The 13,210-nt window shown below is 50.6% G+C and overlaps 1 protein-coding gene across 1 annotated transcript in view; it reads right to left on the reverse strand.

Moving 5' to 3' along the window:
* Nucleotides 1-6,229: 6,229 nt before the first annotated feature.
* Nucleotides 6,230-13,210, reverse strand: part of LOC120846676 — a gene marked incomplete at its 3' end in the record, with an annotated part of 38,548 nt that continues 31,567 nt past the window's right edge. The window contains exons 5-6 of the mRNA XM_040218529.1: nucleotides 12,169-12,296; nucleotides 6,230-6,238 (exon numbers count right to left, since the gene is read on the reverse strand). Coding sequence (XP_040074463.1) covers nucleotides 6,230-6,238; nucleotides 12,169-12,296 — 137 coding nt within the window. The remainder of the gene's footprint in view (nucleotides 6,239-12,168; nucleotides 12,297-13,210) is intronic.

The raw sequence follows: 13,210 nt of genomic DNA on the forward strand, positions 1-13,210 counted from the left end.
CAGCAACGGTCCAGCAGAGGCTATCGGAGACAAATTACGTGGTAAAACTGCCAGGTCGCAGAAAAGAGGTCCGCATATACCATTGCAACCTCATGAAGCCGTACGTGGAAAGGGTGCAAGTAGTCAGCATTGCACTAAACCAACCAGAGGAAGTTCCTACACGAATTCCTGAGCTGGGAAAAACCGACGGGATCCTGACAATCGCCGAAGTCGTAGAGGCCGCAGTCGATAAGACGCTCACCCAAAACCAGTTTTCGGATCTTACGGCATTAATTGGCAAATACCAAAAATTGTTTTCAACTATTCCCGGAAGAACGAGTCTAGTCGAACTTGACATCGAAGTGAGGACTCGGTCAAATATTCAGTGTAAGGCCTATCGCTTTTCCCCCCGCCAAGAAAAGCTATTAAAGGAGTCCGTAGATCAAATGCTATAGCTAGGGTTGATTGAGCGGTGCGAGAGCGACTTCGTGTCTCCTATGATTCTGGTAGAGACTCCAGGAAAAGAACCTCGTCCCTGTGTGGACTACCGAAAGTTAAACGCGGTAACGGTAACAAAAGTCTACCTAATCCCTAATATCGAAACTTGCCTTGAGAAAGTAAGCAAAGCCAAGTTCATCTCAACCATCGACCTCGTTAGAGGTTACTGGCAAGTGCCACTTACCGCGAACGCCAGTAACCTTGCCGCCTTCATGACCCCGTTTGGTGTTTTTAAGCCGCTTGTCCTGAGCTTTGGACTGAAAAACGCACCCTATGCGTTTTCGAGACTGATGAATCTGGTACTGGTCGGAACCGAGTCTTTTGCGTTGCCGTACCTAGACGACGTCGCTATATTTTCGGACACGTGGCGAGAGCACGTTCAGCACCTAGAATAGGTGTTCTCGCGCCTGCAAGACGCAGGACTTACAGTCAAGGCGAAAAAGTGTAAGTTTGGCCGAGGCGAACTATCGTATCTCGGACACGTAGTCGGTCAAGGAATGAGACGTCCACAAGAACTCAAGGTTCAGGCCATTAAAGAGTTTCCCTTGCCACAAACAAAAAAAGATTTGATGTCCTTTATCGGACTGGTGAATTACTACCACCAGTACATTCCCCAGTTCTCTGAAAAGGCGAGTCCCCTGACGGATGCGCTCAAGAAAACTGAGCCCACTAAGATCAAATGGGACGATCGCAAGATACATGCGTTTGAGGCTCTTAAGTTAGCCTTGGCGACTTAGCCCGTATTAGTCAGCCCTGACTAAAAAAGACCCTTCTTAGTGCAGTGCGACGCCAGCGAAAAAGGACTAGGCGTCGTTCTAAGCCAAGAAAATGAAGGGGAAGAGCACCCAGTTTTGTTTGCCAGCAGGAAGCTAACTTCAAGGGAGCAAGCCTACAGTACCATCGAAAAAGAATGCGCTTGTCTCGTATGGGCTGTAGAAAAGCTTCGCTGCAATCTCTATGGTTCGGAGTTTATTTTAATTACAGATCATAGACCGCTCACATGGCTTCAGCAGCTGTCCCCCAAAAACGGTCGCTTGTTACGCTGGAGCTTGACCCTCCAGGAATATTCTTTCTTGGTTCGACATAAAAAAGGGAAGCTTCATGCGAACGCAGATTGCCTGAGCCGAGCGCTCTAACCGGCGCACAGTGCGATTTTCTGTTTCTTTTGTCTCATCTGCACATTTGTAAATAGTTCCATTCAATTTCATTCATTAGCTGTCTATTCCCGAAAGATCGGGAACGATATTTTCAAAAAATTCTGGCTGCGTTTGGGGCATATTTTGTAAGCTATTTCTTTTGAATAATTCGTGCTCTCGGTGAGTGGAAAGGGCGTTTCGGGTGCCTCCGCAGTTTCTGTGGTGCTTGGTTGTTGTTGGCCCTTCTCAGTCCCCTCAGAAGCACGACGGACCTCTGTTGTCATCCCGACGTCCTGGCACCGACGGCACGTGACAGCCGCTGCTACTCCTGGGCCGCTGGCGACTTTGGCTCATGGTCGCAAGGAACGCCATCACCGCTCCTTCCTGCTCCTCTCGGACCGCACAGTCGACGCTTCCGACCAGTCAAGGACACTGAAAACTGCAGTGACGGTGTTGGGCCGCGCGTCGACGCTTCCGGCCAGTTTCGCAGACGGTGTTGGGCCCTGCGTCTCCAGGACTTCCCGCCCTTCGGATCAGCGCAAGCTGAACCTGTATTCGCTGCGAAGGTTTCTTCGAGCAACGACTGTGAAGTTCTGCGCAAGCAGCACTAGGATTACGCCGTTCGTTTGTCTGTCGAACATTCCCAAGGACGTGCTTGAAACCTGGAGAGTGGCGGGAAAATTGTTTTATGCGGTTTCGCCCTAAAAGGGGGAGGAGTTGTTACGACGCGATGTTATCGCTTATCGCTGTCGCGGCCGCAGCAGAACTGCTGAGTCAGGGGGGCGTACCTCTGGTGCTTGCTGCCGATATAAGCGGCATCGCCGGCAAGCTTTGGGCTCTTTTGGTTCCGGCTGCCGAACAATAAACGCTGCCAAATAAACGTCGGTCTCCGGATTCGTCGATTCTCCCGGAGAAACGTAACAGCCCATCCGGGATTAACAACACGGAGCCGGGGTTTCCAATACAAGACACTACATTTATTAAAGTAACAGGAATGGATTGTTAGTATTAAGTTCAACGTAAAACATTGCCGGAGCGTTCCAACTGGACGCCTCCGTGGCCGCGGTCCGTCCTCCCTCCTCTGTGGGCGTGTGCCTTCTTTTATAGGCTGCTGTGCCTGTCCTATACGTGCGCTATTGCGCGCCTCGGCCGTTGTCCAGTTTGGGCATTCGGCAGCGGCCTCTGGCCGTGGTGGGAGACTTGCTCCCACACTTCCCCCCCCCCCCCCCCCTTAAGCATCTGGCATGTCGATGCCAGTGTTGTCGTGGTCGTCCTTGGCAGGGGTCGTCGTCGAGGGTGTGGACGGCGGCGCTGTATCGGCGTTAGGGCGCGCTCCAGGTCGTGCTTGTCCTTTGGTGGCCGTTTCCGGAATCGCCGGCAGCTGCAGTTTTCGGTGCCTTCTTGCCCAGTGGCCGCAGTTCCGCGGGGTGGGCCTCGCTGGTTGCTGGCCTCGGGGACTGGTACCGCCTTGGTGGCCTCGGGGACTGGTACCGCCACGTGTCCTGGGACCCTGGTGTCCAGATGCCCGGGATTTGTAGTGGCGTCGCCCATGATCCATCTTCGTGAAACAAAACGAGCAATTGCCATGGGCTACTCTCATGTGTAACCCCTGGCTCTATGATGCATAAAAAAAAGGATAAAGGATCTGGGGTGGGCACAATCGCGCGATATTTTCCCCTCTCCCCCTCAGAAAGGCGATCAGACCCGTGGGATGATATACGATCGAGGTACAACGCTCGAAACCCGAAAAAAAGGAAAAAAAAAAGGAATAATCTTGTCCACCGCTTTACAACTTCTCTCAGCAGTCACCGACGTCGCAGGTTGTACCGCCTGTGTGCCGGCGAGGGGGGGTCCGGAAACGGGCCGTCGTCGGCATCGGTCTGATCCTGCGAGAAACCATCTTCCGGGATGTGGAATTGTTTAAGATCTGTGACATGAGTTGGTCCTGTGGACTCACCACTGGAATGGTGAATTAGCGTGTATGTAAGCGGGGAAAGCTTTTTGCCTACACGAAATGGACCATCCCACCTGTTGGCCAGTGAGCCCGTGAAGCCTTTCGCCGCGTCACTCAGGGGGTGAGTGCGCCTGAGCACCAAGTCTCCCACCTCGAACTGCAGGTCTCGGCGTCCCTGGTTGTACTGGTCGGATTGCTGCAGTCTGGCAACGTCAAGGTTCTCCCGGGCTTCCTTGAGGTTGATGGTGAAACGCTTTCGCAGGTCGTCTGCGAACTTTGTGTAGTTGCGGTCCTGTGCCCTGGGCTCTGTTGAACGGAGAGTGTTAGTGAGAGGGAAAGCAAGCTCTCTGCCAAAATTGAGCTGGGCAGGGGTGAGCCCGGTTGACCGGTTAACCGTGGTGCGAGTGGCGAAGGCCATTTCTGGGAGCTTCGCATCCCAGTCTTTGTGGCGCTCCGTATGAGCAACAAGCATCATCTTAAGGTTTCGATTCACCCTTTCGGTTATATTTGCCTGGGGATGATACGGCGAAGTCCGTTTATGTTCAATTCCCAGAACCGCGCATGCCTCGACGAACACTTTGCTCGTAAAATACGACGCATTATCCGAAATTAGGCTTGCCGGGAAACCAAAACGCGCGAAAACTTGAAGTAGGCAATCCCATATTTTCTGCGAATTCAACTTTCGTAAAGGGAACAGCTCCACCCATTTGGTGAAATGGTCTGTTAGTACGAACAAGTACTGGTTTCGGCGTGGGCTACGTGGAAATGGACCCATGACGTCACAGCAACAGATCTGCCAAGGGCTCTGGCTTGCGATCGGTTGCATGAGACCTGGGGGTTGACCACCACGTGGCTTCGCTTTCTGGCATGACGGGCAACTACGCGCGTACCTCAGTACATCTTGCCGCATGCCGGGCCACGTCGCAATCTGGGACAACTTATCGTAAGTCTTGCTGCCACTGCTGTGTCCGGCTAGGGCAGAGCTGTGCATGTATCGGATGAAAAACTTACGTAGCTTGCGGAGTATCACGGTCCGGAATGCTGATCCATCCGGATCGTCGTCGGCCTGGGGGATGTAGCGCAGCAGGAGGCCGTCATCGCTCATCAAGTAGGAGTCGAACTCCGTGTCACTTGGGCGGTCGACTGGACCGGACGCTGCCAGCCAGGCAGTCACTTGTTGGCACAACCCATCGTCGTGCTGGGCCTTGAGAAGATCCTCTCTTGAGACCAATGTACCCCACCGTGAGTCAGGTGGTCCCTGCGTTGTATTAACGACTGCGACCAGCCCTGGGGATTCCTGCACGTGGTTCTCAGGAAGGGGGGCGCGGGAAAGTGCATCAGCAATTTGGTTTGTAGCACCCGGCCTGTATACAATAGTGTAATCGTATTGTTGCAGCGTAAGTGCCCAACGAGCGAGGCGACCAGCGGGGTTCTGAAGTCTTTTCAGCCATGACAATGCTAAATGATCACATTCAATTTGGAATGTTGCGCCATCCAAATACATGTCAAATCGCTTTAACGCATACACTACGGCTAAGCATTCCCTTACTGCAACACTGTAGTTACGCTGTGCGGAATTGAGGGTCTGACTTGCGAAAGCAACCGGGCGAAGTATACCATCATGTTCCTGCAGTAAAACAGCTCCGACGCCACAATCGCTTGCATCTGTCTGCAAAACGAATGGTTGGTTTAGGTCGGGATGATGCAGACACGCGTTCTCTGTCACTGCCTTTGATAAAGCTGCGAATGCGCTTTGTTGTTCTTCGCTCCAACACCATTTGACGCCTTTTCGAAGGAGGTGATTAAGCGGCTGAGAAATCTCGGAGCAGTAAGGAATGAAATCCCTATAGAATGCAATCATTCCGAGATATCGCTGTAAACTTTTCACGTCATGGGGGCGCGGGTACTCAGTTAGTGCGCGCAGTTTTTCTTGGTTGGGACGGAGCGTGCCGCTATCGACAACAAATCCGAGGAGGTTAATTTTGGGCTCGGCCAGTTGAACTTTCCTCGGATTGATTGTTAGGCCCGCGTTCCGCATCCGCTCAAGTACGATAGTCAAGTGTTCAAGATGCTCCTCGAATGTACGCGAGAAAACAACAACGTCATCCATGTAGGCCATTGCGAATTCGTACTTTGCGTTTCCGAGCACAACGTCCATCAGACGTTGAAAGCTCGCTGGCGAGTTGGACAAGCCAAAAGGCAAGCGGGTGAACTCGTACAGCCCTCTGTGGCAAATGAAAGCGGTTTTCTGCACGTCTAACGGATGCACCTCGATCTGAAGGAATCCGCGGCTGCAATCCAATGTGGGGAACACCGTCGCGTTGCCGAGCGCGTACATTATAGAGGAAATGCTGGGAAAAGGGTAGCTGTCCCGTACAGACACTTCGTTCAGCCGTCTGTAATCTACGCGGAGTCTGGCAGTTCCATCTTTTTTCGGAGCGAGAACGACAGGAAATGCCCAAGGGCTCTTTGACTCACGTACTGCGCCGGTGTCCAGCATCTCCTGAAGGGCCACGTCCAGGAGTTCTCTTTTGTGCACGCTGATGGGGCGTGGATTGCACCTCCGAGGCGCTGCGTTACCGGTTTCAATCCGATGCAGCAGGATGTCTGTCTTTCCTGGTCGCTCCGTGAACATCGGAGAGAACGGCCGCAGGACGCCCTCCAGCTGTCTCTTCTGGAGGTCAGTGCCCGGACACTTCTGAAGAGTATCCGAGATTTCGGATGGTAGGGCAGCTGCAGGCGTTGTAAAGTGGGCTGGGAGGGTTGGGCCAGCGATGCAGTTCTCTCGTCTGGTGAACGGAGTCAGGTCCGTTTGGTTTCCCAGGCGATAGCCGCCCCCAGGGAAGTCGAGCGTCATGCTTACGCCTGCGATAAAATCTCGACCCAAGATCACGGGTACGGCGAGTCCCGGGAGATACAGAAAGCGCTGACGCCGTTTCTTTTCATTGAATGAAATTTTAAGCCTTACGGCTCCGTCCGCCGATATTGTTGACCCGGAGGCTAACTGCAGACGTGTGTCTGCCGAACGAAAGGTTATTTTTTTTTTTATTTTTGCATAGTTCATAGGCAGCGTCCCCTATAAGCGAGATAGCAGCCCCGGTATCCAAAAGCGCGGCAATAGGAAAACCGAGCAAAGTGATCGTCATGCGTGGCTCGATCATTTCGCTGTTAGGCTGAATTCGACATACCGATGGAACAAGTGACGCTGCGTGCGTGATCCCGGCTGTGATAGCGGCCATCGGCGGCTCTGCAGTGGGGCTCATTGCCGCCGGCCGTAATAGTTTCCCGATTGGGATGCCACGTGACCTTCCGGATTTTCACGGCCCATAGGCGCGCGAGGGTTGACCGGATTTCCACAATCCCTCCGCTCACTTCCAGCCCTTCCGCCATTTGTTTCGTTCTGCCTCGGGTTTGTATTTGGGCACTCTCTTTGGAAGTGGCCGCGCTGTCCCCAGTTGTGGCATTGGTCCGAATACCTGCTTGAGTCGCCGGCACCAGGGCGCTCTTCGGACGTCCTCCAGTGGCCCCGCATTGAACCAAAACTGGAGCGCCTCCGGCTGCTTTGATTGGGCACTCTGTGCCAGTCCCGTGGAGGTCTTAGCGCCGGGATTGCCTCGGGGCCCTGCCAAGCACATGCGGGTTCGAGAGAGTTTGCGGCCAAAGGCGGTGGGAGATAGCTTTTCTGAGCGAGGAAGATCTCCTTTGTGCTGCGGGCATGCCGGGCTAGCTCTTCAATAGTCTCAAAGGTGCGGCCGAGTAGGTACACGTGGTATTTTGGGTGACATTGTCTGAGGACACGAGCTATAATCTCCGACTCGAAGGCATTAGGTTGTCCCCTTTGTGTGAGTTCCTGCAACGCGCGAACATACTGAACCAGGCTTTCGTTCGGATGTTGCGTTCGGGACTCGAGTTCTTTCAAGATTTGTAACTCGTAACCAGGTGGCAGGAACTCTGCTCGGAATGGCCGCTCGAACTCCGCTAGGCTGGTGAACGTAGGTTGCAGCCTTAACCAGCACGCAGCGCTAGACTTTAGAGCGAGTGGGAGTATTCTGCTTATCACGAGGGATTCCGAGGCGCCTCAGGCGGCTTTGTAGACGTCGAGCTCACCCAGAAAGTCGGCGACTGACTTGACGTCGTTGTAGCCAGTGTACACCGGCATCGTCAGCTGGGGACGCAGCTCCGGCTCACGTGACTGCTGCACGGCGAGACGCTGTGTAACCGCATCACACATGGCTGCCACCTTCAGTAGCAATTCGGCCTGCGCATCCGCGGGGTCCACGCTTGCTCCAGGCTTTTCGCCATCCTTCGTCTCGGACCGTAGTGTGGGAGACATGGCGGGAAAAAACAGAAACGCCAAGCAGACAAGAAAACGTGTGCGGCAACAGGCGGTATACTCCACTCGAGAAAAATAAACACGCCCCCAGAGCGATAAACACGCCCCCGCGTGACTAAGCAATGCTTTGAGGCTCCAATTCAGCGAGCACTCGCGCTGTCGCGAATACCAGCACTACTTGGAAAAGAAACACCGCGGTTGAAAAAACTTACCGAGAGAAGAAACCCAGCCCCGTGTTGTTCCGACAGAAGGGCAGCAAAAGGACGTTGGGCGCCATGTGGTGGGGTTGCCTTGCTGCATGCCCATCCGGGAGGAACAACACGGAGCCGGGGTTTCCAATACAAGAAACTACATTTATTAAAGTAACAGGAATGGATTGTTAGTATTAAGTTCAACGTAAAACATTGCCGGAGCGTTCCAACTGGACGCCTCCGTGGCCACGGTCCGTCCTCCCTCCTCTGTGGGCGTGTGCCTTCTTTTATAGGCTGCTGTGCCTGTCCTATACGTGCGCTATTGCGCGCCTCGGCCGTTTTCCAGTTTGGGCATTCGGCAGCGGCCTCTGGCCGTGGTGGGAGACTTGCTCCCACAAGCTATCGATTACCACGAGCTCTAATCGAGTGTTCACGCAATGCTCGGGTCCAATCTATGAACCGCATTCAAATATCGTCATTGGATGATACTGCGACCGCCCAGCTACGTTATCAAGTTTTGCGAAAGAGAGATTGAATGAAAACGCTCGCTTTTGTCCTCGAAATTAGGCTGCAACGAAGGAGTTTCTTGTCCAGTCGCGTTGCGTGCGAGTATCCTTGAGTCCCACTTTACTTCGTCTCACCCTACGATGGACTAAAGGGAAAAGCTACGGACCGCCAGATCTAATCACGAGCCACTTAGAAATTGCGTGCGATTTCGCTTCGATGCAGGTATGGGTGCCCGCGTGTCGGATAATTGATGGGAATGGGCGGACAGTGGTTCGGATCGAATTGCACTGAGTGACTCAAGCATTTTACATCGAAAAAAAACCCAGGACGTACAAGCTTTTTGCAGTGTCGAAGCTATAAAAATGTTACAGTGTTTTTGAATCCGGAGCATTACTCTTCCAAACCTAATCAATGCTAAGTGTGTCATAGTTTAGCGTGGAACGTGATTGGACCTGGCGGCCTACAGTTTTGGCCTTTAGTTCACCGTAGGATGAGACTAGGTATAGTTCCAGTAAGCTCGTGTAAACTGAAAAACATTCCAATTGAATATCGTTGCGCCGCCCCTTTAAGGAACACAAGAGTACAAATACAAAAAATGTACAGAGACATTTAAGACTGTTTATGTGTGGGAATGCGAAAACATCTCTAGGCACACCTTTAGTCAGCCAGATCCGTGGAAAGCGTGCTCGTCTCGCACCCTGGAGGGCCCGGGTTCGATTACCACCTAGAACGTTATGTACCAAAGTTTTTTTTTCAAACCCATTAATTTAATTTGTTTACGAAAACCCCTCTCAAAAAAGTTGACGTAAATCCGAGCATTTTTGACGTGTTTTTAATCTTTGCGCCGTTAACCATGTTTGGTATCATCGCTTGGTCACGCCGCCAACGGCGGCGGAGTTTCGCGTAATGGAGCGTATAACGCAATAATAAAGCTTTCACTTTAAAAATAAACAAAAGGATCCTTTTTTTTTATTTCGAACCGTTTTTAGCACGTTGTGCGTGGCTTTTTTTAACCCAGTTAAAACCAAAATGGAAATATAAACGCTTAAAAAATGAATGCAAACGGGAAGGAAGGTCAGAAGTCGCAAGGCCATCGCATCAACGATGGCCGCGCTCACGGCAGCGCTGGCATCCACGACGTGCTGGAACAGAGGCTGCAATCGTTATAAAGTCAGCTCCAACCCCTAAACATTCCCCGTCCTACAATATTTGATGCTAGGATTGTGTGTGGCCCGAGAGAAGACGCCCGCTGTGTTGCAACTCTGCTGTGATAAGTGTAATAACGAAAACGGCTTGACATAACAAAAATAACAATTTAATTAAACGTTTCGCCTCCCATGCGGGAGGCATCTTCAGTAGAGCACAGAGCGAGTGAGAGTCGCACAAAAAAGTTCGGCTATTTAGGCATAAAGTTTGCGTACACCTCCGGCAGGGGGCCACGGTTCTTGTTTACCAGCGATGAATCACTTCCGCGTTTGTCGTTCTGGATAAACCAAGATTCCAGCAGCTTCCTCGGTCCCCACCTTTGATCCCTCGCCAAGGTCGATGCCTTGTCAAAGTCAAATTGATGTCCTGACGTCCATGTGTGGTCGACGAGTTCGGACTTGAAGCGGGTGGCGTTCGTGGAATTGGCGACATCCCGTGCGTGTTCTTTTAGTCTTGTTTTTCTTTTTCGTCCCGTTTCTCCAATGTAGGAAGCGTCACATTCCTTGCACTGCACCTGGTAGATCACGCCCCTTTCTGCCTCTGGCGGGGTCGGGTCTTTTGGCTTGGAGATAACATTGGCAATTGTTCTGTAGGGTTTGTATACAGTTCGTACCCCTAACGGCCTAAGGGCGCGTCCCAATGCCTCCGAAATCCCCTTAACGTACGGGATGCACACGACGTCACGTGTTCATTCGGCTCGATCCGGGCGCCGACGGGACATTTGTTTCTTAACGCGATTGATAAATCGGTCGGGGTAGTTACGTTTCTTCAAAGCCTCCCGCACATGGCTAAGTTCTTGATTGCTAAGTGTTGAGTTAGATGGGACTGTTTCTGAACGATGAAGTAACGATCTTACAACTGAGCTTTTGTGTTGAGTAGGGTGATGAGAGTGGTAGTCAAGAAAGTTTTGTGTGTCACATGGTTTACGATATACGGATGTCTCCATCTTAAAGAAAGGTTCACTAGTTCTATGGACACGTACATCTAAAAACGGTAAGGTACTGTCGGTTTCATGTTCGCAGGTGAACTGAATTGAGGGGTGGACACTATTCAAATTGCGGTGAAAATCGGTTACGTTCTCTCTGTTAACTATTACAAACGTGTCATCGACATAACGACGGTAGAACTTCACGGGGAAATCAATGCCAGACATTACCATTTCCTCAACATATTCCATGACGAGATTCGAGAAGGTTACTGAAACTGGACTCCCCATAGGGCATTTGCTGACCTGATGATATATGTCCCCATTAAAACTAAAATTGCACTGGTTGAGACAAAAACGCAAAAGAAGTATAACGTCATCAACAAGGAGGGTTGTACGAGTGGACAACGACTGGTCTGCCAACAACCGGTCACGGGCAACCTCAACCGCCAGGGTGTTGGGGACATTCGTAAATAAAGAAATCGCATCAAAGGATACCATAGCCTCGTGCGGTAGCAGGGTCTGAGCGCGTATAAGTTCAACAAACTCATGGGAATTCCGGTCGCTAAACTCATTGTTTCCCGTAAGAGGGTTCAGAATCTCAACCAGATATTTGGAAAGGCTGTAAGTAGATGAACCAATAAAAGATACAATCGGGCGTAGGGGGCAACCCGGTTTGTGAATTTTGGGGAGTCCATACATCTTGGGTGTCGCGGCGTCAGAGGAGAAGAGACGACGGTATAGGTCGTCATTGATGCGTCCTTTCTTTTTCAGTTCTCGAAGGTGGTCAACTAAGTCTCTTTCGGACTTAGCAGCGGGATCTCTTGATAGCCTCACGAAATAGTGATTGTCGTTTAAAACTTCATACATTTTCTTCATGTAGTCATCCCTATCAAGCACAACGGTTCCTTTTCCTTTGTCGGCCTTTAAAATCATGATGGAGCTGTCTGACTTCAACTCATTAAGAGCAACGCGTTCTTGTTGACCTAAATTCGACCCGGCCGGTTTCGCATTGTTCAAAACACTGACAACGCGACTTCTCGCGAGATTTACCCCTGTGACATCGTGCACATGTCTGAGTTTCTCTTCAATTTCGATTATTTACAGGATTACAGGATATGGACGCCAATTAAATGGCGTCCATATCCTGTAATCCCCGATCTTGCAGTTCAATCAACCAATCAATCAATCAATTTTATTTACATCATCATCAAATGGTGATGTGGGCTGCAGTTGCGCCCACCCTCACAAGGGCCTCCCTACTCTTGTATGCCGCTCTACCTATTCACTTTCGGTGGCCGCGTCTCGTGGTGTTCTGCCAGGCTTTGTCAGTATAGATGAACATATAACATATAACGTAGAACGTAGAACATAAAGCAGAAGTCGTGCATGCGGCGTAATAACAGTGATGTTGCAGGCGTGCTACCACCGTTTCCTACTGCGATTATCGAAAGCGCCAAGTAGACGAGTACTTCTTTTTGACTCTTGAAGTAATGATGTTTGTGGTGGTGGGAGTCGCATAGTGTCCTCAATTCGACGAACACCGCCTCTCGCGCATGCGCCGTTACTGTATCGAAAAAAGAAAAAAACTTATATTATTCAGTGGTCATTCAGTAAGATGAATTATACTCTACAGCAGATTACGCCATGATTCTGGGCAGCATAAGGATCACGCAGGTCATGGCGAGAGTCGAGCCAAATACCTTTGATTACCGATACTGGAAACTGGAGCCAAAATGCATGGGGTTGTCGGGAGACACAGACATGCTGCCATCTCTCGGTGTGGGATGGTATGCTATGAGCTCGAAATTAAAAGGATAACAGTCATTCACTACACCTTTTTTTTCTCTTCACACTATCAGGAATTCGGAATATATGCCAAATCGGTGTGCCGATTTCAATTGAGCAAGAGCTCAATGAGGCGCGCTTCATATTAGCAGAAAGTATTTAGATTACATGGATTTATGTATTACACCTTGTACAAATGACCTACTGGCAATTAGTCACTTCCTAGTAAGTTGAAAGTTTAGGGACCACTCTAATGGCTATGGCTGTTACTGGCTGTAGTGACTTGCTCTTTGCAGTTAGAAATAAACCACAGCAATTCAAATATGTAATTGCTCCATGGGTCATTATTTTAAATTATATGAGACTGACTTCCAATGAGGCTGGAATTGGTACACGACATAATAATTACAGCCAGTAAATGCTACACTGGCTGGTTAACGAAGAACCAGTATTTCTAAGGAAGCAGAAATAGTGTCCGGTTCAGTTTTACCTGTCGTTTTAGGGGCCGGGTTAGCCTCTGATGACTGCAATGTCTATTGGATTGTACTTCTAAGTTATTTGGACGAGTATAAACTAGATTGCCTTCCAAGGGCTATTATTGGCTCTGGGCCAATATCCTAAGCTATTTCGGGGCATATAGACCAAGCAGCTGTTTATTAGGTACGTAGTTCCACTTGTGATAGACTTTAATGA

Source organism: Ixodes scapularis, unplaced genomic scaffold, assembly GCF_016920785.2.
Source record: "Ixodes scapularis isolate PalLabHiFi unplaced genomic scaffold, ASM1692078v2 ptg000146l_1___fragment_1__unscaffolded, whole genome shotgun sequence".
Classification (NCBI taxonomy): domain Eukaryota; kingdom Metazoa; phylum Arthropoda; class Arachnida; order Ixodida; family Ixodidae; genus Ixodes; species Ixodes scapularis.